This window comes from Sus scrofa, chromosome 4 (assembly GCF_054392235.1).
Source record: "Sus scrofa isolate SSC_HxYL_T2T_F1_AM1 chromosome 4, Sscrofa_HxYL_maternal_Yorkshire_Landrace_v2.0, whole genome shotgun sequence".
NCBI lineage: Eukaryota > Metazoa > Chordata > Mammalia > Artiodactyla > Suidae > Sus > Sus scrofa.
Window position 1 is genome coordinate 109133551 of NC_139386.1, and position 23735 is coordinate 109157285.

A 23735-nucleotide genomic window follows, 5' to 3' on the forward strand; every position below is an offset into this window, starting at 1 on the left:
CCTTCCTTTCTTTTCTTTCTTTCTCCTTCCTCCCTTCTGTCCGTCCATCCTTCCTTCCTTTCTAAATATGTCTTCTAAGAGTTTTTCAAAATGAGTCTATGTATAGCACAGTTTCTGAGGTTTTGTATGTCAGAAAATGTAATTTTTTATATCCACAATATTTTGTATTATATACTTAAATTTCAGTGTCAATTTGGCTGAATATAATTCTATGTACAACACTTTAAAAATAGTATGCTTTTTTATTTTCTTGGATCTTGTGTTGCTACTGAGCAGTCTAATGTAAATCTTAGGCTTTTTTTTTTTGTATGTGAGATGATTTCTCTCTCTGAAAACATTTCAGAATTTTCTTTTAGTTTTCAGTGATTCTAATTCATAGTAATGTGTCTACTTTGGGGGGGTTCCTATCTTTCTGTTTGGCTCTGTAGTATAGCCTTCATTTTTCCCCTTATGTTTTTTTTTTTCCTCTCCTGTGAGAGCCCCGTTATCTGAATATTGGTATTTGTATCCCTCACATCTTTTAGTATTTCTTTTACCTTTAAAGATCTCTTTATATTTTCTCTGCCTTCTGGAATAAGTCTTCGGGATTATTTAACAGCTCCTTAATTACTTCTTTTGCTGTATCTGTCATACTGCTTATCCCCTAATCCATCTTGCTTACTTACTAAATCTTTTGCTTCAAATATTATATTTTCATACTTGATATTTCCACTTGATTGTTCTTATATTACTAATATCCTCCCTGATCAAATGTCTGACAAGCCAGTGAACCAGCTTGTGTAGCTGATCATGTCCTCCAAAATTAACTTTTGGCAAACCACAGAACTACTGAAGAGTAAAAAGCAGGGGTCTGAAAAACAAACATCAAACTTAGATCCCCCTGAGAAGTTATTACAAAATGCTTCCATCCTCCTGTGCCCCACGATGGTTTTCTTTGCAAGTGTTTTTGAAACTAAGAAGGTTGTATCTTGGATTAACTGATGCCTGCTAGTGCTTTCTGATTACTTGGCGTTCTGTGTCTTGCTTTAAGGAAAAGTAAAGACAGGACTGTTGGACCAATATTGTAGTTCTGTAGTGTCATTTCTTATTAAAAAATGAATAATTTGATTGCCAAAATTAGTATATTTAAAGCCTAACAGCATTCTAATAAAGGCACAGATTTCTTTTTTTTTTTTTTTTTGTCTATTTGCTTTTTTCTAGGGCCGCTTCCTGAGGCATATGGAGGTTCCCAGGCTAGGGGTTGAATCGGAGCTGTAGCCACCGGCCTCCACCAGAGCCACGGCAACGCAGGGATCTGAGCCGCATCTGCAACCTACACCACAGCTCAAGGCAACACCAGATCCTTAACCCACTGAGCAAGGCCAGGGATCAAACCTGCAACCCCATGGTTCCTAGTCGCATTCGTTAACCACTGAGCCACGACGGGAACTCCCGGATTTCTTTTTAATACTTGTTTCAAGCTCTTTAATCTCTTTGTAAATTAAGCAATAAATCTATTTCCTTTGAACCTCTGCAATAGTTCTTTAAAGTCACATTTGGTCAGCAAGATGACTTTCTGATGTGCTCTAAAAAATAATCGTGAACACTTTTAATATGTTGAGTGCTTTCATTTTGACAACTGTATCGCCATTTGATATTTTCATTTGTATACCTCATTTGCGGTCTGAAACATTTTTTTAGTACAAGTCCCTGACATCATGGAAAGTTAATTTTCACTGCATTTAAAAATATCTGGGTCAGAGTTCCCATCGTGGCTTAGCCTTAATGAACCTGACTAGGATCCATGAGGATGCGGGTTCCATCCCTGGCCTCACCCAGTGAGTTAAGGATCCGTCGTTGCCATGAGCTGTGGTGTAGGTTGCAGATGTGGCTTGGATCCCACGTTACTGTGGCTGTGGCGTAGGCCAGCAGCTGTACCTCCCATTCGACCATTAGCCTGGGAGCTTCCATATGCTGCAGGTGCGGCCCTTAAAAAGAAAAAAAAAAAAAGTCTGGATCATGAAAAAGTGATGAAAATAAAATTAAAACCAGGAAAAAAAAAAAAGAACCCTCTGAGAAGATGAAAGGCTGTGGTGAGTAAGGGGATGGGTGTTCACAACCCAGGGTAGAAAAGGGTAGGTCAGAGGAGAGCTTGTAAACCCTCCCTGCTCTCAGCGCGACTGCAGTCATCAGCAACAGTCCCGTAAGGGTGGTGGTGACGGTAAGGGCCACTAATCTGAAGGCGGTGCAAGGAGAAAAAAGGCATGAATATACAGTCAGTTCTCATTATTCACAGTGGACCAGGAACACTGAAATAGCAAACACTCACCACGGTTCCAGGGGAAATACAGGGTTAGTTTCCTGGAACCTTTAGGTCACAACATTTTTATTAAGCAATCAATAGTGCACCTTGTTTTATGTGTGCTTCTGTTTGAAGACACCTCATTTAAGATATGTTGTTGATGGATGAACACTGCACTCATTGGCAGTAGCACTGTCACTCATGCCTCAGTGAAGCCTATACGGGTTTTCTCCGTAAGTCACACAGAGCCTTTTTGCTCTTAGGAACCTCAAGTAGCACGTCAACATGGTCATGGACTAAATCGTGCCCACCGAAATTTCTGCGTTGCAGCCCTAATCCCCAAATGTGATTATTTGGAGATGGAGAAAGAATAAAGGCAGAAATGCCTGTGAGGAGGAGCAGGGGCTTAGTGTCTGCAGACTTTAGGGTTGTCTAGCTCGGTGGTTTTATTGGGAAACCTTGGATGTCATCATCATTAGGTCTTTTCCGATAGGATTTTTTGATAAGTTTTTTTTTTTTTTGCTCTGATTAATCTTTCCCAGTATCCTGCCTGAAAATATTCTGAATCCTCTGCCTGATTTCTGTACGCTGGATAGGATAAGCGCTCAGGCCCAACATTCAGGAGAAAATTTGTATTTAATCCCTCTGTTTTTAATTGTGCTGTTGTTTTGTTTTGGTTTTTTTCTCTCTGTTTTCTTTGTCCTTGTGATTTATGCCTTTTATTTTTGTTAAGTTTAGCGTTACTTGTGTTGGATTTCAGAAGAGAGGAAAGGCTGATGCATGAGTTAAGCTGCTACTCGTGACTAGAAGCTCCTCTCCCCCACCATTACCTCTGCATTGCTCTCTTGCTGAAGCAGCTCCCTGCGGTCTGGGTTGTGCCTCCCCGGTCCTTGCGGCTGTGCTATGCTGCCCCCATTCATCTGGGACCTCTGGGACTGCTTGACGGCTGAAACCCATGAGGCTGATTGCTCCATCCCAACATTGGCTGTGAGCACCTTCCCCACAGCAGCCCTGACAGTGGGTAGGTCTTGCTCCCTCCCCTCCCCTGCCCTTTGTTGCTATGAATACACCACCTTCTTATGGCTTTTAACCTGCGTCTTGTGATGTCCAGATGTGTCATCAGGGTGCCCTGATTATGGGACCTGGGCGGTGAAAGCAGGCTCAATCTAGTCTCTGTGGGGCATCCCACAGGTCTGTTCTTTAGCTTTTAATACATCGGGTATGAGATTTTATCCATCTGTCCCATGTGGCCAGATGTTAGGAAACTAATGCAGGTGAATCAAACTCACAGTATACTAAGCCACGTTAGAGAGGGCTTATTTATTAGTTTATAATGGACTGTGTCTCTTTCCAATAACCAAGCCATTTATATTTGCTGTCCAAAGTATTCATTCTCATATATCAAATAATAGAGGCTGAGGCCCCAACCCAAGCTACCGAATCGTCAGTATTTTTTTCACAGTCTCCCCGAGCTCTTCTTCAGCAGCTGGGCCGCGCACTTCTCAGAAAGTCCACACTGTGGGACAGGGTCCGTGGGAGCTCACAGAGCGTCAGCAGGGGTGACGGCAGCACAGAACACAGGTCTGTGTGTCCCCCTCATGGTGGAGATTCCAGCAAGGCAAAGAGTGTATTTTACGTATGCAGATGCCACATATGTTCACGTCCCTTCCTTTCAGCAAGACTATACTCACCTGTTGAATCAACTGGCCAGCGATATTTTCAGTAAAGTGGTACAGGCAATACCAAGAAATGGCCAATGTCTTCGGGAAGCTTATTGACTAGTCACGTCACCAATTCTAAAAGCACTTTTTTTTTTCCTTCACATTTTAACACCTCAGAAATGGGGTTGGATCTAAAACTGATTGGTATCTTAGTATTCGTTGTAGTACAATTGAGAGTGGTTTTTTTTCTTTCTTATGATATGTAAATAATGGTGCCAGTGAAAATCAATGGTATCTCAAAGTAATGAAACATAGTAAATGAAAAAGGAACAACCTACTCCTATAAACAGGTAGTCAGCATGAGCTTTGCTCATGAAACTCCCTCTCCATGTTAACTAGTCCTAATCTATTACAACTCACTTCAAATGCCACATCCTCCAGGAAGCCTTCTGTGTTACCCCAAGTCCCACCACCCAATCTGAATTTTGACCTATCCTTATCATGCTGTGTTATGTTTACCCTGTAATTAGTCCACCTCTCCCCCAGCTAGATAGTGAGCTCCTTGAAAGCAAAAATGCAGTGTTCACCTCTGTGTGCCTAGTACCCAGCCCAGAGCCTAGTATGTAGTAGTTCAATAAATGTTTGTTGAATGAGTAAATGATGAGAGATTGAATAGTTACAGGCAATATGGTTCTGTACCATATGTAATACCCCAAGATTCAGAAGAAGGACAGAGAACAGCAGTGGAAAGGCCAGGAGGTGCGGGTCTTCAGGAAGGGAATGGGGTGGGAGTCATCCTAGCCTGATGGCTAATGAATCGCTCAGGGCTGCAACGAGGAAGGAGAAAGAGGACAGGACAGTGTTAAGACCTTCATTTTTCTTACTGGATAGATGCTGTGATGACTGTTCTCTAACTGGATTTCATGTTTAAATTTCAGGAGGCTGTGGGCTTTCATTCATCATTATTCTTAATAAGTAACTCTGAGTGCTAAAACAATAGATGCTCAGGTTCAGAGAAAAGAGCAGTTCAACCCTCACTGAGCTCTCACAGGAAGTCCTGTGTGTACATAGACTTTGTGGTTTAAACCTCAGAGCTTCCTGCCAGAGCTTGACAAGGTTCAGTAAGTCTAAGAAGCTGGGAGAAGGCGGGCGGATGGGACCACAAACAACATGGTACCAACATTTCAAAGCAGGTGCTTTCTTACCATCTATTGTTTTAGAACCTTAACTGTAAACTGTTTTTTTTTTTTTTCTTCCCCCGCTTCCTCCAAAGTACAGCTAGCATGTCTGCTAGCCGGTGGTGGGGTTTGACTTTTAATTATAGTCACTGAAGCCTTGGGAGTTGCTTCAAACTTGGGATTCATCTCTTAGTCTGTCCTTCTGTATGTAGTCTGGTAGACTCATGGCACCTCCAGTATTCATGGATCCCCTCTTTTCAGGGAGGGTTCTATAGCTCATTTTCACCATGTCTGAACAGCCAAGCAAGTGAGACCCAAAGTGAGATTATGTTTTCTGGTGCCCCTTGTTGTAAGTTTGTACATAGAGATTTCAACTCATTATATAAATCTACCAGTAAGTTGTGGGTCCAGCTTTGCAGATGAGACCTGGGGAGTAGATTCTGGTTATTCTGATGGGGATTAAGGTGGCACCATTGAATTGGAATGACCAAATTTGGTCCTACTGTCAGTACCTCACCAGCACACCTCTTTCTGATTCCGTAGCTGGATGCTGGGCTCCTTTCCACAATGAGTAAACACTGGTGTCAGGTCAAGCCTTTTATTTCACTTCTACTCCCCATAAGGTGAGCAAATGACAAGCATGTCTCCAGCAGGCAGGTTGCTTGCAACAAGACACGGCCACACCCTCCACTTGATATCTGATGCCTGCACATGGTGTGAGACAGAGGCTGAGAGATCTCCAGGATTTTGTGCTCGGTCACCCATCATCCTAATCCGTACTCTTTGACGGTTTTTCCCTTCCTGCAGTGGTGGAGGAGGCCAGAGACTCCAGATGTCAGGCCTCGGGGCTGAGTTAGATGGTACAGACAGGGCTGTGGCTCCTGGGCTTGGGCGCTGTCCCGGTCCCCCTGCAGAGCACGCTTGATGGAAGCGGCTAGCATGCGCGCCTGGAGTGGAGAAACTCCACAGTGCCTTTTACAGGAAAGGACAGTTTCTGTTCTCTTTTAATTAGAGGGAAGGGACAACCGCATCAGGAGACAGAGTTATGAGTTTTCTTTGGCCTCATGGGTAGGTTTTGTTTGAACTCGAGGCTTGGGGAGGGGAGGGCCTTTTTGCTGGTGAACTTGTGTGCCCGGGGTAGGAGGAGGCCTCTTCTTCTGTGGGTGCTGGACACGGGGGCCAGGAGGCCCGGGACGAGGAGTAGGTGCCTGAGAACGATGACCAGGCATTGGAGGAGTTTGGGAAATGACCGGATTTTGAGGAGTTGAGCCTGGAAATGGATGGGGCTTCCGGCCCCTTTCCTCGGGGCTCGCTCTCTTCGCTCTTATCTCCAGCTCCTCATCTGCAACAAAAAAACCTCTGAAGAGTTCTCTCGGCAAGGTACGATAGAGATCACTGTCACTGGTACTGAGTGTCCCTCCTGTGCTAGCTGCTCTGGGGATGCCATGAGAAAGCAGAAGCCACCTCACCCTCTAGAAGTCCCAGGTCTCATGGCGGAGACAGAAAGGCCCATGGCAAGGCAGAGTGAGAGCCCAGGCCTTGGAGAACTCAGGGAGCCAGCGGCAAGAAGACCCGTGGAGGGCTTTGTGTCTGGGTCTCCAGGGAACAGAGAGGGCTCAGACCCCAGCGCTGCCTCTGAGTCATCCTAGGGACCAGCTGAGAGTTCCTCAGGGCTAGAGCCCTGGCGTAGTCTCTGAGGAGTCAGAGAGGACTTAGTAACCACCTGCCTCCACATGGGTCTTTCTGTTAGATCTGCCTTTCTCCCAATTCTGCTGCAGTTCAACCCACATTCTGGTGAGGGGTTGGGATATTTGCAAGGGGCTTTTTATTTTGTTTTGTTTTATTTTATTTTATTGTCTTTTTAGGGCCACACCTGCAGCATATGGAAGTTCCCAAGCTAAGGGTCGAATCAGAGCTGTACTGCTGGCCTGCACCACAGCCACAGAAACATGGGATCCAAGTTGCATCTGTGACCTACACCACAGTTCACAGCAGTGCTGGCTGGATCCTCAACCCATTGAGCTAGGCCAGGGATCAAACCCACATCCTCAGGGATACTAGTTGGATAGTTACCACTAAGCCACAACAGGAACTCCTGCAAGGGTCTTTTTAGCCCTTAAAAACGTACTGGTTTCTCAGAAATTCATAAGCAAGCCCCATCCTCTTGGATTTGAAAGAAAAAGACTTCCTCTTCTGGTCACCAGTATGGGATTTTCTGCTTTTTGCGGTGGCAGTCCGTGAAGACAAGTGCACAACCCACAGTAATGTAATTTTTCCTTTGCTTGTTTTAAGATCACACAGGGGAGTTCCCGTCGTGGTGCAGTGGTTAACAAATCCGACTAGGAACCATGAGGTTGCAGGTTCGATCCCTGCCCTTGCTCAGTGGGTTAAGGATCCGGCATTGCCGTGAGCTGTGGTGTAGGTTGCAGACGTGGCTCGGATCCTGCGTTGCTGTGGCTCTGGCGTAGGCTGGCAGCTACAGCTCCGATTAGACCCCTAGCCTGGGAACCTCCATATGCCTCAGGAAGAGGCCCAAGAAATGGCAAAAAAAAAAAAAAAAGAAAGAAAAAAGAGAAAAAAAAAATCACACAGGAAATCTCTGAGGATGCCCAGATGCTGTAGACCTGGAAGGTCCTACTGGGTGCTCTGGCCTCCTTTGTGCTACAGGTTAGGTGTTCCAGTCCCTGCGCCCTAGGTTACCCTAATAGTGCTCCTCTAGTGCTCTAGAAAGCTAGAAAGAGGACACTCTCCCTGGGGGAAGCCGGGGCCGCCTGTATCAATCCGGGGCACATGGCTTAGGAAGCCCCTGCCCTCTCTGAGCATCACCCTCTTGAGTGACAATGTGAGTCCAAACAGCCTCCTCCGATGGCAGGAAATCCAGGTCTCAGGCGGCTTTGAATATGTCAACTTAAAGCCAAAGGGTGTTGTTTTGGTGGAGAGAGGCGGGTGTGCTCTATGCACAGAAAGGGAAAAACATCCTCTGTGTCATCTTTGGTGCCTCAAGGTAGCAGAAGTCCCCCAGGAGGCCATGGGGAGGACTCTGCGCCCCAATCCCAGTTCCCAGCTGTGAAACCAGCCGGAGTCCTTTGCCATCCCTGTATGGCCAGCTTGGGCCATTCACTTACAACCTGTCGCCCTCACCCCCCCACCACAACTGTTTTGTTCATTTGTTCTTTGAATACTTATTCCCCATCTTCTAGATGTTAGGTGCCATTGCTAAGTGGCAGCAGTGGCTCAGACACAAGCATGGACCTCAGGAAGGCTAAAATCAAGTGAGTGACAGGAACCAGGACTGCACATCACAGTGTCTCTGGTACGGGTCCAGGGCCACCAGAGAGGTGCAGGCAAAGAGCAACGAGTTCTGGGAGGAGGGGTGGGGTGTGTCCAAGGGGCTGAGACCCCGGGCAGGCTTGGACAAGGTTAGCTACAGCTCTGTGCAGCCTGCCAGTCAGAGCAGGATGGTATGCCCTGGCATGCCCACGCTCGCACCTTCAGTCTCAGCGCACGTATTGGCTCCATGGAATGCCTCCAGCCTCAGTGTCCTCCTCCCCCTCTGCATCTCCTGGTTACTCAACCCTGAGCTGGGACTAGGGTGAAGCAAGCAGGACACCGGGGCCCCAAACTAAAGGAGGCCCGAACTCCTGGGGTTGTACAAGGCAGAGCTGACCCTGAGGGTGCAGATCTCCTCAAGCTCTCACACCCTAGGTTCCTTGTTCACCTTACCCTCATCCTGACTCAGCCCCCTGGACACAGGATGTGGGAAAAATCATTTCACCCCACTGAACTTAGCACTTCTCATTGTGGCTCAGCGGTAACGAACCCGCCTAGTATCCATGAGGATGTGGGTTCGCTCCCTGGCCTCACTCAGTGGGTTAAGGATCTGGCAGTACTGTGAGCAGTGGTGTAGGTTGCAGATGCAGCTTGGGTCTGGTGTTGCTGTGGCCGTGGCTGTGGCTGTGGCTGGCATCTGTAGCTCCAGTTTGGCCCCTCGCCTGGAAACTCCCGTATGCCACAGGTGCGGCCCTAAAAAGACCAAAAACAAACAAAAAAATCCCCCACTGAACTTAAACTTCCTCATCTGAAAGAATATTATCTATCTCATAAGATTACTCGGAAAGTTGGATGAGATAATGAATGTAAAACATCATTACAGAGATCAGTCCCTGACACAGCGAATTGCTTTGTCAGTGAGAGCTAGTCAGCACATGGGTCAGTTCAGCTTGGTGAGAGAGCCACTGCCTTGTCATGGGGTGGCTGCAAGGTCTACCTTGGAAGAATACACAATCTTTGACCATTAGGCAGTGGGGGAAGAGCCTTTGCAGGGAAAAGAGGGGCAGAGAACCGCCTGAGCAGGGCCCAGAAGTGAGGAAGCTGTGAGTGCCTGTGGGACTCAACAAACAATTCTTTTGAAGCGTGGGGCCATGCTGGGGGCAGGGACCGGAAGGAGGCCTGCAGAAAGAAGTCTAAAGCAAGGAAGCCAAATCTAAAGTGGCTCAAGGCCACCACTGCCTGGGAAAATTCAGACCATGTCTTTGGTGGTTCCACAGGCAGCTGGCCTGGGCATTCAGGGTTTGCTCTGGGGAGAGACCCCATGTGGGGGGACCCTGTCCTGCCATGAATGTGAGCTTGCCCAGAACCCAAGGGACCCACCTACCTGGCCACATATCCTGCTGATGGCTGGATACCCGTTGCTGGATACCACCTGTAGCATGGAGTCCCAACACCCCCATCCCAGTGTCCACAGAAGCACCATTATCTGAACACACTGCCCTGGGTGTCCTGGCTGACCCTCAAGCCAATTCCTCACTTGTGAGCCTGACCTTTTCATTCTTGGTTGGCAGACAGGCCTGACCAAGAAGCACTCGTAGCCCTGACATCTCAGAACAGTGACTTGAGAAGGGGACATAAACACCCAGTTTTAGCACAAGTGTGTTCCTGTGAGTCCCTGATGCCCTGAAATTTTACTGTATTCCTAGGAGCCTGGTCCTGAACACACCTTGGCCACCCCCTTGGGAGAGGACAAGAAGTTTGTTCACAGAAATGATGTTTTGAAGCTAGTCTTTCTACCCACGTAGCTATATGGGGCTCCTTCAAAATGTGTCCCCACAGCCTTGTGGTGGTGGATTCCAGTGAGGCTGTCCTGGATCGAGCTTCTCAAAGCTCCCACATTGTCACCACTGAGAATGTGTTTTTTAAAAATCAAGCTAACCACAAAATGGAACAAACTGTAACCGCCGGCTACAGCCCTGACATTCTGAAACGCCTCATCTCCATTATTTTCTTTCCAGACTCTAAGTGCCAGCCCCATGCGTTGTTGCCACGGGGATTTCACCTGGGCGGGCGGTGGGACAGTGGAGGGGGGCTTACCATTTCTCCTGCTGCTCTGCTTTTTCCTCTTGCTGGTGTAGAATATGAGTAGTGCTATGAAGATGAGGAATACGGTGCCTCCTCCGCAGATGCCGATGATGAGATAGATATCCAGACCTTGCCCTGCAAGAGGAACAGGCAGGATGGACAGGAGGGTCCTGGGGAGAGGGGCCATTTCAGTGCTCTGGCCAAGGACTCCAGGACCCCTGCCTCTTGTCTTACGGATAAAAGAGCTGGCCACACTCACGGAGGCTAGCGAATTGGATCAATAGCTGAAGAGGTGCGGGGTCCAAGATAAACCCCTTCAGAAGGCTCCTTGGAGGAGTGCTCTCCTGGACCTGAAATGCCTGATTCTTCAGGGGCCAAGGCACTGTCCCCTGCCCCCTATCAAGCAGAAGGTCACAGAAGTTTAGATCTGAGAAAGAGCTTAGAGACAGTCAAGCGTAACCTCTGATTTCGCTGACAAGGCCCAGAGAGGGAGGATGAGTTTCCCGAGGCCTCGCAGTCTCCATTCCCGAGTGATCTTTAATCAGCCCCTCGTCTCAATGTTCCTGCATTGTTTATCCAGCTGCATCTCTGGCTCCCCTTCTACGACATGATCTTTTCCTCACCTGCTTGACCAGGCAGTTTCCAAAGACCGAGTACCCATTTCACGTGTCTAGCTTAGCTCTCTGCCCTCAAAACCAGCAGCCCCCTGCCAGATTTTCCCTGGACTGTGCAAGAACCTCAGACACGCAGTGTGTGAGCAGTAGCAGTGGGCTTGATCTTCAGCTCACAGACCTTCCGTCGCTATAACACCATGGGGATAACGACGACTGTGCTCAGAGAAATGTGCAGGCTCTCAAGGTGAGAGCTGTGTGATCTTGGGCAAGTTACTTCACCTCTCTGAGCCTGTTCCTTTCTTTGAAAAAATGGAGATAATGAATTTACATCACAGGTGGCTGTTGGAAGTCAATCAGATAATAGATGTGAAGTGCTTTGTAAACTGTAAAACTACACACAAAGATGAGGGCCTGCTCTGGCTACACCTCTGTGTAGTGGCGCTTCTGGGAGCAGTTTCCCGGGAGGGGTGCTGGGCTGTCTGCCTCTTTGTGAGTCAATAGCAGTCAGAGAGGCAGCAGCTGGGGCCAGGTGTCAGGGGCCTTGTACATCTGGAGAACAGAGCTCAGCCCAGCATCACGAGGAAACCTGTCTGTAGCCAGACATTCCTGAGAAGACATTTACACATGAAGCTCAGGATGAGCCGTAGGAGTAAGCCAGAGGCTCAGATACCAAACTAAACAGGTTTTCAGACTACAGTGCTTTGTGAATTCTTGCTTTCTTTCCCAAGTCTCTCTCTGGACCCATTCTTTGCCTTCCAGGTACACTACCTCTATCTGCTCTTGGATGAAGGGGCTTCCAGTAGAAAAGCAGATATAATCCTAAAGTGCTGGTGAAATGGGGCTGGGAAAGGAAGGGGAGGTCCCTTAGGCTCTGCCTGCTTGGCGGAAGGGCCAGGGCTATTGGAGTCTTCCTGGGGCTGAGCTGAGGACGTCCCAGAGCCTGACCTGGGGGCCATGGCAGGCCTAGGACATTTGGGGAGCACAGAACTAAGCTGCTAGCTGGTCTTCCCTCAGAGTCCTCAGACGGGGCAACCAGGCCCTTACCTGGGCACACTTAGGAATATAGGAGCGCCCTACACAGCCTGTTTGTACGTTTGTGCATCCCAGCACTCTGGGTGCTGTCGGTGGGGAACATTCCAGCCTGCATCAGAGGCAGCTGTGTCTCTGCTGTTCAAGACTCTGTCTTCACAGTCTCTAAATCCAGCCACACTCCTTCCTGCACTCCCTCTCAGCCATAATGTGCCTGGGAGTGTTTGTGGTAGAGTCCTTCTTATGTGTCCAAATCTGCTCCTTCCTCCAACTAGTTTGGTTTCAAGTTCATACCCACCTTTTCCGAGCCAAGACATCCATCTAACCATTGCTCCCCTCTGCCTTGGCCTTGGCCTTTTTGGGCAAAACATCCAGATCCCTTTAACGGTCTTCCAGAACAGCCTCAATGCTCCCCCCCTGCCCCCCGCCCAACCACACACACACAGACTGCCCCTGGGTATTCCCCCATCTCTCTAGTGGCTTCTTTCCTAAACTGGCTTCTATTCTGCCCCATAGACTAAGGGGCAGGACTGTCGCAGTCTTCCAAACCTAGAGCCCTCCCTCCCTCCCTCCCTAATGCACACACATGTGTATACCAAAGGGATGTAGTTAAAATAAACATGGAGTAGGGTTTCCAGATGAAATACAGGATGCCAGTTAAACTTGAAGGAAACAATGAATAATCTTTCACATAAGTAGGTCCCACGCAACATTTGGGACATATTTATCCTGTCTTTATTTGCTCAGTCTGGCAACTCTACTCCAGAGTCTCCTGAAGGGGGATGAGAGCCTGTGGAGTTGAGGAGGGACGACTTCATTCACTGTGCCTTAGTGACGGAGGGACACGGAGGAATGGCTGGTGGCACCATGAGCAGGTGAGGTAACTCTGGTCCAAGCATGTGACTGGCAGACTCTAGGGTGGCTTCCACTGGCCCCTGCCTCCTGGTGTCCCACCTGTGGGGTCCCCTCTGATGGACTGTGGGCTGGACTTACTGAGTGGCTTCTAGTGAATAGAATGCAGCAGGAGTGGTAGGCTAGCCAACACTCCTGAGATGAAGTTACAAACAGACCACAGCTGTAGTCTTGGGCTCTTGCTGGCTCTCTCATAGGCTGCTCTGAGGGCAGCTAGCTGCTGCATTGGGAACAGCCCAGTGCCCACCATGAGTGAACCTGGAAGTGGACTTTCCCCAGTAGCCCCTGCATCTTATGGACAGCCCCCAGCCCCTGCCACTGCCTGGATTATAGCCTCCTGACAGCCTCTGAGCCAGAGTCATCCAGCTAAACTACTCCCAGATTTGTGTTCCACAGAAACTGAGACAATAACGGCTTGTGGTTTTAAGCCACTAAATATGGGGTCATTTATTATGCAGCAACTGATAACTAATTCAAGGAGTATATTAGAAAGCCTTACTTCTGACTTCACACCAGCTCAGGGCTGCTCCCTAGGGTCACTGAGCAGCCATAGTTGCTGGAAAAATTGAGGGCCTCTGGCCAGATGACTATTTTTTGTGCTCAATTTTGCTGCAGGAGGTTGAGCAGACAGCACTGAAAAGATACCGCAGAGCATCAGAGGAGCCAACTCTCGAAGATCACAGGGCTTAATCTCTGTGGACCAGGTGGCTGAAGCCCAGCCAGGGGAGGGAACTCTGTCCTGGTCAGACAGATCCAAACTATGAGCCCAAGCCCCAGCTTCCAGCCCAGAATTGAGTACTGTGGCAGGTGGAATCTCAACAGTTACTTCTGGGGGTCATGTCAAGCTGGAGGTCCAGGGAAGAACGCAGGCTCTTGGAGTCTGGGGACTTCCAGTGCCAGCAACCATGCTGGGAGGGCAGCTCCGAGGCAGGAAGAGTGTTGCTCCACTGTGTTCACGGTCCTCCCCGCCTCTAGCGCTTCCTCTCTGCGGGCCTCTAACGCCCAGGGTTTCTGTGGCCCTTCTGCCCTTGCTCTGATGGAAGGTGCTGGCCCTCCAGAAAGGAACCTCCTTTACTCCTTCTCCAGCATTGTCCTAGGAGTCACAGTCACGGTCACTGACTAGCTGTGGGATTTTGGGCAAGTCACCTTGCCTCTCTGGGAAGCGGCTATCTGTCTCTATGGGATAACCACAAAGCTCCTTCTGTCTTATCAACTCAGCAAGGCTTTTTTCTGGAGAGAATCTCTTTCATTGCCTGAGGTTAAATCCTGCTCTCTGAGAAGATTCCCAGGACGGGTAATCACAGGACACAACCTGCTCTCTCCTCTAAGTCTTCCCTTAAGGATTTCCAGGGGAAAGAGGTATGTGTTCAGTTCCCATCCTGAGTCAAGGCTGCCTCCCAGCCCAAGCACCCACACCCCTGAGCAGTCCTCTGCTATGGGCCAGGAAGGGGTGCTGCTACAGTGACCTTGGAAGTTCAGATCAGTGCCCACCACGTACCCGTACAACTGATGGTCACCATGCTGATTTGCTCACTGGCGTTGTTACTGGCCACACACTTGAATAATGTGCTCCATTTGGTGTTCCACTTCCACAGGATGACCTTCTGACGACCTTCTCTGGCAGTGGACTTATTTACATACAGTTTTAACTTAGGGTCACTTCCTTCTGCTACCTCACAGGTCACCGTTTTGTTGGCACAGCTCCAGGAGATTACAGGTTTTGAGACCCCATCTGAAAAGAAAATAAAGATTCAGTTCCTATTAGGCAATTAATTGACTGTAAAAGACATACCAATTTATAGAGGGGAATTTGAGCTAGTTAAGGACCAGGAAACAATTTCAAAGACCCCCTACCTATTTAAAAAAATAATTTCTATTTTAGTTTATTTATACAACACATTCAGGAAAAAAATATTTCTGATACAGTTTATAGATACACTCTATTAGTAAAAATATATCAAATGTTTATGTGCTGTTTTATACCTAAAAAATGCTTTCAAATATATTATACTTCATCTTGCCAAAGAGAATAGTTTTTCTTCCTGTTTACAGATGAAGTGCTCAAGGCTCTGAGAGGTTAAATGCATGGTCCAAGAAGTGGCACTAATAAATGACAAGTCAGGAGAGGAGCCTACTCCTGTAAGTCCAAGTTCAGTAATCTGGGTTTACCACATCCTGATTCTCAAATGTTCAGGAGCTTGGGGGGGATGTGCTTCAAGAGCAGTGAGAAACTTGATCCTGGAGGAACTGGCACATGTGAGCCAGGGGCCTTGGTCACACTGGAAAGTCCCCATCCCCTCTGCCCTAATAGGGGCCTGTGAGCAGGGGTCCAGGTGTGGCCTTCAGGGTCTGGAGCGAGAGAGCTCTTCAGCTTCCCAAAGCTGCTCGGCCACTCACTGAGCCTGGCTGGACACCCTCCTCCGTAAGAGAAAGATAAGAAAGACATTCTCCACCTGTCATCACAGGGAGGACATGCGACAAAGCCCTGGCACAGTGATAGGTACTGATAATACTGGTGGTAGTTGTTACATTCATCATCACGTACTCTCTCCCTCTCCTTTTCTGACACCAGAGTATTTGAAGGCTGCGTCATGAAAGAAGAAAAGGCCATGGCCTTGGCATCACAGGGGCAGGGTCCAAATGCTTCTCCACCACTTCCGAGCTGCAGGACCAACTGCTCCCCTTTTTTTCAATCCTCCCTCTCTTTCCCCACCCAGACTTGCCACCTTTTTCTCTTTGCATCTTTCTACCCATTATGCAGATGGATAGCTTCTTTTTTAAAAAGCTATGCCACAGCTTACAGCAATGCCAAATCCTTAACCCTCTGGCAAGGCCAGGGATTGAACATGTATCTCACGGAGATGCTAAGTTGGGTTCTTAATCCACTGAGTCACAATGGGAACTCCTCAGTGCCTCTCTTTACCAGTGTTTTTCTATGCATGCATACATGTATAAATAATGCCCTAAAATCTAAAACCAGATCATATGATTTTTTTTTTTTTTTACTCTGCCCTTTTTCCTTTATTGATCTATGGCGCTTTCTTTCCTTTAGGAATACAAATAAATACACATATCCACCATCTTTTAAAATTACATATATTTGATTTAATTACTAAGTTGCTAATTGCTGGGGACTTAAAGATCCTTTCCAGTATCTCACTCATGGAAACCACCTAGCGATGCACAGCCTCTGGAAGTCATATCTTTGTTATATCTTCTCTGTAAGATAACTTCCTACGAGAGGCATGGTCTGATTGAGTGGGCACTTCTTGTAGTTGAGAGCTCTTTGATTCCAGGTTGTTAGGACATACTCCTTCCCCACCAATATCTGCTTTCAAAGGGCTTCCTACTGCCTCTTCATCCGTGGGCAGCAGCCCCTTCATTAAGGCGATGTGGGTATCAAGATTGGAGCCTGAGAAGCATGGATGAACAAAGAGATGGGGAGAGCATCAGCCCCGAGGAAGCAGGCATGGTGTCCTAGGCACACCTGGCACTTATGCTTAGTTGCCTCCCTGAAGTTTGTCCTGCTAAACAGCCCAGGGAGTTGTTACTATGAAAATCAGACTCAGAGCAGATAGAGAATTTGCCCAAGGCCATGTGGCAAGAAACAGTGACCGGAGCACAAATTGAGATGCTATGCGATATTCTCTCTCTCTCACACACAGTGAAGTGGCTATTGTTTCCTGGTAAGATCTCTGTTTTTTGGCCAGAGGACGTGAGGGTGTATTTTTGAGGAGTGAAGGTGTATTTTTGAGGAGTGACGGTGTGTTTTTGAGGTCATGAAAATATTCTAAAATTGGTTATGGCGGTGGTTGTACAATGCCGTGAATATACTAAATGTGATGGAATCCTACACTTTAAATGTTCGAATTTTATGGTATGTGAATTATATCTCAATAAAGCTGTTTGGGGGTGGGGGGATGGCAGAAAGGAATGTCACTGTCCTCACTAAAAACAGCCTTGGGTTTGGATCCTGATTCTACTCTTGTCAAGCCACTTCTGTTTCCCTATAGATAATAAGGGGATAATAACAGCTACCTCTCAGGATTTGGGGGAACCTTAAATAAGACCATGTAGCAAAGCCCTGACACCTTGCTGGGGGCCATTATCCTCACTGCCACACTAAACAAAACACAAATATGAGGCTCAAGTTCAAAACAGGACACTCAAGCCCAGGCTGGCAGGAGTCATGACATGTGGTTCCCAGCGCCCACAGGGAGAGGGCCCTTCTGACTCCATTCTGTTTCACCCCATTCTGGAATGTACTCCCCATTCTGCTGCAGGACTGAGGTGTGGAGAATTGTCATTTGCAGGGGAGCTGATGTGTCTGTGATGGTTGGAGGGGGGCTGCCACCAGGTCCATGTGCTAAGAACAGGGCTGGGGGTGACGCTCGGTAGGAGAAGGAGGCCCTCTTTGTGGTGGCATTTCCTGTGTGAAGCACAGAAGTGTTTATTTGCTCACTGAATCTCTGGCTGGTGCTCATGCTAGGGTTCCTGCCTCTCTTTCCAAGCCAAATACAGCTTCCTCTTCTCACTTGGTAACCATACCCTGTTCCCTGGACCTGCCGCTTCAGTGTCATTTCTTTTTCTTTGTAGGGATGACATCCAGAATATGGAAGTTCCCAGGCTAGGGGTCCAATCAGAGCTGCAGCTGCTGGCCTATGCCACGGGCACAGCAACTGCAGGTCTGAGCCACACGTGCGTCCTAAATCGTAGCTTGTGCTGACGCCGAATGCTTAACCCACTAAGCAAAGCCAGGGATCAAACCTGCATCCTCGTGGATAATACTCGGGTTCTTCACCCGCTGAGCCGCAGCGGGAACACCTTCACTGTCAGTCGTCATTTCAGCTCCACTTTCTCATCCCTCTCTCCCAAGCTCAAGCTGCTTTGTTCCTCTTTTCTCCACACAGGACCCTTAGTATAATCATTCTCCAGGCATTTTATGGGCACCCTTTCATCTGGGCCGGTGGTCATCAGCTGCTCATTAAAATCATCGGGGGAATTCAGCACCTGCGATGCTCAGGCCCAGCACCAATAAACTCTGATTTAATTGGTCTGGGATGGGACTTCAGCGCTGCTGACTTTCCTAGCACCTCAGCTGATTCCACTGAGAAACATGAATAGACTCACCAAGCAGCCCCTTCCTACTTCACTTGGATTAAAGCAGCAGCTTCTGGACTGGTTTTCATGCTTCCACCTTCCATGGAAGCCACTGCTGCCCTCGCAGGACATGCATGGATGTCCAAAGCCACCCCTGGTGTGTTTTCTACAGGTATCAGCAAAAATCACCTTCTACCTTTGATCATTACTGATGGTGAATAGATTAGAGACAAGGGCTGTTCATCCTTAACTTCGTTGTTTCCAGCCCTTTTCTGCCTTACAAGGACGCCTTCAGGACATCCCGGCTTGAAATTGGTTCTCTGCATGGAAACCCACTGCTTTCCAGTCTGCATCCCTGTCCCAGCCCCATACCTAGCTTGCCTTTTCATCCTTATCTGGCATGGCCACCTTTTCCATCTACCCATCTACTCCCCTCCTCCTGGTTAATGCCATCCCAATCCAGATTCTGCACTCTCCGGCATCCCCATAACCAGTGAAGAAAGATTTTGAGGTGTATAGACTTGAGGGTCTATTTGCTGTGGATTCTCTCTCTCCCTGGAGCCTGCACCCAGGCAGGAGGGGTGCATTCCACTTCCTTTAAGGCTCCCCCAAGGCCAAGGTCAGGGCTAAGGACATTCCATCAACGCTTGTCCCCAACTTGCTAAATAATAGCATCTGTACTGAGATGGAGGAATTTAGGGGATAAAGACTTACCTAGAATCTGCAAATCAAATTTTCTCTCCAGCATGTGTTTTCCATCCGTAGCATAGACAGTTACCTTGTAGATACCCTCATCATCTCTCTTCAGATCTTTAATTCTCAGAGTTCCATTTGGTAACATCATGTATGTGTCTTTCACAGGGTGAGTTTCTTTGTTTTTTTTAAATTCTGCGATCTTGTTTTCATTCTTCTGCCATCGTATATGATCTACGTTATCATGTTTTGAAAGTTCAGGAATGTCCAGGTTGATGTCTTGATCCACGATGCCCCAGACAACCTCAGTAATTTGAGAGACTGTACCTATAAAAAGCAAGAGAGTTACTGAGGTAACTCGCTGCCAGGGAAAGCTAGGCTGTGAATTCTTTGACTTTTATGCTCAGTTCAGGACTCCAGAGAAGCTTCTGATGGTGACAGGGGAGACTCACACAACAACTTACCTTTGTTGGAAACAATGAAAATCAGGAGGAAGCTGGCCAAGGTTGTACATGCGAGGCTCATCTTTGGGGCAAGTTTCCCTCTTGTGATTCTGAGCTCTTCTTACAAAAGGAACTGAAATTAACACCCATGGAATCCACCTCCTGCGAGCTTAACCACGTGCCTCCTTCTTTTTTCTTTACCGTGACATAGAAAACACACCCAAACCCACAACCCCGCCACACACACACTCACACATTCACATACGCAACTCAGAGAACCAACCCGGCTGATGTGTTCCTTTGCTGAAACAGGCGTGTCGATGAGTGTGTCTTCTCATCACATTTTAATCCTCACAACAGCCTTGGGTGGGTTTTACTATCTGCCTCGAAGAGAAGAGGAACTGAGAGGCTAAGGCTATCACTCAGGATCACCCTTTAGTTAACACGGAGACAAATTTAACTCCATGGCCCATCTTCAATTCACACTGCTGTAATGCCCCCAACGGGACCACATAGAAATATAAGTACATGTTTTTAAGTGAAGAGCAGGCAGAATACAATTATTTATTCCATGATTAAAAATAGTGGAAAATGTATACATACTGAATAATCATGAAAGTGGATTTTTTCCCCCCTTTCTCAAAAGGCATTTTAAATGTTCTAAGGCTGTTTATGAGTTAAATATATACGTGTGTGTGTGTGTGTATGTTGAGTCTTAACTATAAATGCTTGAAATCCCCAAATCTTCTGTTTACCATACATTTTACAACTATATGGAAATTCACAGTTAGGCAAATAAAGACTTGTTCCAAAACAAACAGAAAATGCACTGAGACTATGAAATGCTATTAACCAGAACAAATCATTAAAAAAAACCATTTAAGATGGTCAACACTGTGGATGGCTATGAAAAAGAAGAGAAACAGAGAAGGAGACAAGTGAGAGAGCCCTGGGAGGAAGGAGAAGGAAAGGAGTGTGTAGCACAGCGAGAGAGACAAGGTGCATAGATGGATGCAAATAGAAAAAGAGGCACAGGCTCAGCCATAAAAAAGAGCAAAATAATGCCATTTGCAGCAACATGGATAGAACTAGAGACTCTCGTACTTAGTGAAATAAGTCAGAAAGAGAAAGACAAATACCATATGATATCACATATCTGGAATCTAATATATAGCACAAATGAACCTTTTCACAGAAAAGAAACTCATGGACTTGGAGAACAGTCTTGTGGTTGCCGAGGGGGAGAGGGGGGAGGGGGATGGACTGGGAGTCTGGGGTTAATAGATGCAAACTATTGCTTTTTTTTTTTTTTTTGTCTTTTTGCTATTTCTTTGGGCCGCTCCTGCAGCATATGGAGGTTCCCAGGTAAGGGGTCGAATCGGAGCTGTAGCCACCGGCCTATGCCAAAGCCACAGCAACTCGGGATCCGAGCCACGTCTGTGACCTACACCACAGCTCACGGCAATGGCAACGCCGGATCCTTAACCCACTGAGCAAGGGCAGGGACCGAACCCACAACCTCATGGTTCCTAGTTGGATTCGTTAACCACTGTGCCACGACGGGAACTCCCAAACTATTGCTTTTGAAGTGGATAAGCAGTGAGATCCTGCTGTATAGCACAGGGAACTATATCTAGTCACTTGCGATGGAACATGATGAAGGAGAATGTAAGACAAAGAATGTGTGTGTGTGTGTGTGTGAGAGAGAGAGAGAGAGAGAGAGACTGGGTCCCTTTGCTGTACAGTAGAAAACTGACAGAACACTGTAAACCAACTATAATGGAAAAAATAAAAATCATTAAAAAGAAGAAGAGGCACAGAGACCCAGTCACAAAAAAGGGACACCCAGCTTTATGGTTCTTTAGAATACAGTGAACAAAAGTCTTAAAAATTGTGCTTGTTTTCTGTTTCAGTTTTAGTTAGAAATATGGATGTTATTTCTCAGAAAGTTGCCCAGGAACTGAAAGTAAGTCCAAATTGGTTTTCAACCACTGGGCAAAAGGAGGTCTCGATAGAATATATACCTCATGTCTGTGTAGCAAATCCCTAACTCATATCATTCACAAAAATAGAATGGAGTTGGATTAGATACTTATTTTTAATTTTTTAAATATTTTTGCTTTTTAGGGCTGTACCTGCGGCATATGGAAATTCCCAGGCTGGGGTTGAATGAGACCTGCAGCTGCCAGCCTGTACCACAGTCACAGCAATGTGGGACCTAAGCCATGTCTATGACCTACACCACAGCTCACTGCAACACTGGATCTCAGATCCACTAAGCGAGGCCAGGGATCGAACCCTCATCCTCAAGGATACTAGTTGGATTTGTTTCCGATGCACCACAACAGGAACTCCTGGATTAGATTTTTAAATGTTAAAACAATTATAGTGCTAAAAATCCAGTATAAAAAGATATTTTAATAACTTTGAGTATGGAAAGCCTACTTATACAGATTATATTATCCAAAAGTAATTTTTAAAAAGGTAGACACAATTCACTAGGTAAAGATGTAACATTGATGTCTAGGCAAAGAAATAATGAACAAAATAAAAAGACGTGACAAAATATTTGCAATATATATGAAAAATTATTAATATCCAAAACACATTAAGTATTCCTATCAATCAATAAAAAAATGAGACTCAGTTTTTTAAATGGGAGAAGGATATAAATAAGCAGTTTATAGAAGAATTACTTTATAGAAAAAATATCAATAAATGTATGAAAAGATAGGAGCTCCCTGGTGGCCTAGTGGTTAAAGATTTGGCATTGTCACTGCTGTGACTGAAGTTTGATCCTTGGTCTGGGAACTTCTGCATGCTGTGTGGCCAAAAAAAAAAAAAAAAAAAAAAAAAAGTATGAGAAGATATCTAATGCTATATATATGTATATGTGTATATATATATTTATGCCATTAAAACACCATTTTTCACATATTGGCAAAGTTAGAAAAGACAGTGATTTACATTACTGCCAATTACATAGGGAGAGGAATTCCTGCCATGGTATAGTAGGTTAAGAATCCGACTGCAGCGGCTTGGCACAGATTCGTTCTCCTGCCCAGGAGCAGCGGCTTAAAGGATCCAGCACTGCCGCAGCTGTGGTGTAGGTCATAGCTGTAGCAGGGATTCAGTCCCTGGCCTGGGAACTTCCATACGCTGTAGGTGTCGCCATTAAAAAAAAAATTCTTTTTCAAACAACTAAAATTATGGTATATTCACATTATGTAATTTTGGATAACAGTTAAAATAGGATGAAGTAGACCTAAAAGTAAGACCATATTGAGGAGTTCCCGTTGTGGCGCAGTGGTTAATGAATCCGACTAGGAACCATGAGGTTGTGGGTTCGATCCCTGGCCTTGCTCAGTGGGTTAAGGATCCAGCTTTGCTGTGAGCTGAGGTGTAGGTCGCAGATGCGGCTCAGATCCCGTGTTGCTGTGGCTGTGGTGTAGGCTGGTGGCTACAGCTCTCATTAGACCCCTAGCCTGGGAACCCCTATATGCCATGGGAGCGACCCTAGAAAAGGCAAAAAGACCCCCCCCCCAAAAAAGACCGTATTATAACTATGCTATATTATATTAATGTAATAGGATTCACACCAAACTTAACAGTGCTCCCTGTTGAGGATATAGGTTTGGAGGAAGCTGAAAAGAAAACTTTCACTTTTTACTTTATCAGCTTCTGTCAAGTTAGAAATTTTGATAATGAACACATTAATTCTGTAATAAAATTTTTTTTTTTGAAAATAAAGTGTCCTTATGCCACCTGTTTTTTCAAAAGTACATGCAGTTCCTGGGAAGCAATTAGCATCCAGCTTCCTTGCTTATAAGTGGCTAACCCACTAGCCAGCTGCCAACAGCAGCCCCTCTAGGCCTGGTGGGGACAGTGGAGTAACAGCCATGGGGTTACTACCTCAGCTTTCCCGACAGTTTTCCTAAGTTCTCACGGAGCAGGGGGAGAACAACTCTTTTTGAAACATTAATCCTGCTCCTCTCGCATCTTATTGGTCTTTTTTTTTTCTCAATGAATTTTATTACATTCACAGGTGTACAACAATCATCACAACCAAATTTTACAGCATTTCCATCCCAAACCCTCAGTGTATCCCCTCATCCCCCCCAACCTGTCTCATTTGGAAACCATAAGTTTTTCAAAGGCTGTGAGTCAGTATTTGATCTGCAAAGAAGTTCATTGTGTCCTTTTTTTAGATTCCACATGTAACATCTTAACTTGATTCTGAATGACGGACATGACAGACTTCAAGGGCAGAAACTGAAAAAGAAACGGATCGAAAAATCGATGTAAAATTTAAAATCTTTGTGGGTAAAAACCCACACACAGAAAAACATTAGACAAAATACTAAAAGGGGCAAATGACTTGTAAGATATATAACAAAAGTTAGTAGCCTTAACATTAGATATTTCATGTAAATGTAGAAAGAAGAGAAAGACACATTGGTATGAAATGG

General features: G+C 46.4%; 1 protein-coding gene and 1 long non-coding RNA gene across 3 annotated transcripts in view; one reads left to right on the forward strand and one right to left on the reverse strand.

Moving 5' to 3' along the window:
* The window catches only part of LOC146404175 (uncharacterized), a 73148-nt gene extending 53057 nt beyond the window's left edge, over positions 1 to 20091 (forward strand). The window contains exons 3-4 of the long non-coding RNA XR_014844382.1: positions 15083 to 15169; positions 15603 to 20091. This is a non-coding gene — a long non-coding RNA (uncharacterized LOC146404175). The remainder of the gene's footprint in view (positions 1 to 15082; positions 15170 to 15602) is intronic.
* On the reverse strand, positions 5705 to 19378 carry CD2 (CD2 molecule). Of its 2 annotated transcripts, none has more exons than XR_014842848.1 (5): positions 19288 to 19378; positions 18845 to 19150; positions 14529 to 14762; positions 9121 to 10610; positions 5705 to 7629 (listed from the first exon to the last, which is right to left on the reverse strand). XR_014842848.1 is itself a non-coding variant. In NM_213776.1 (5 exon segments), coding segments are annotated over 5 exon segments (1023 nt in total).
* Positions 20092 to 23735: the final 3644 nt, after the last annotated feature.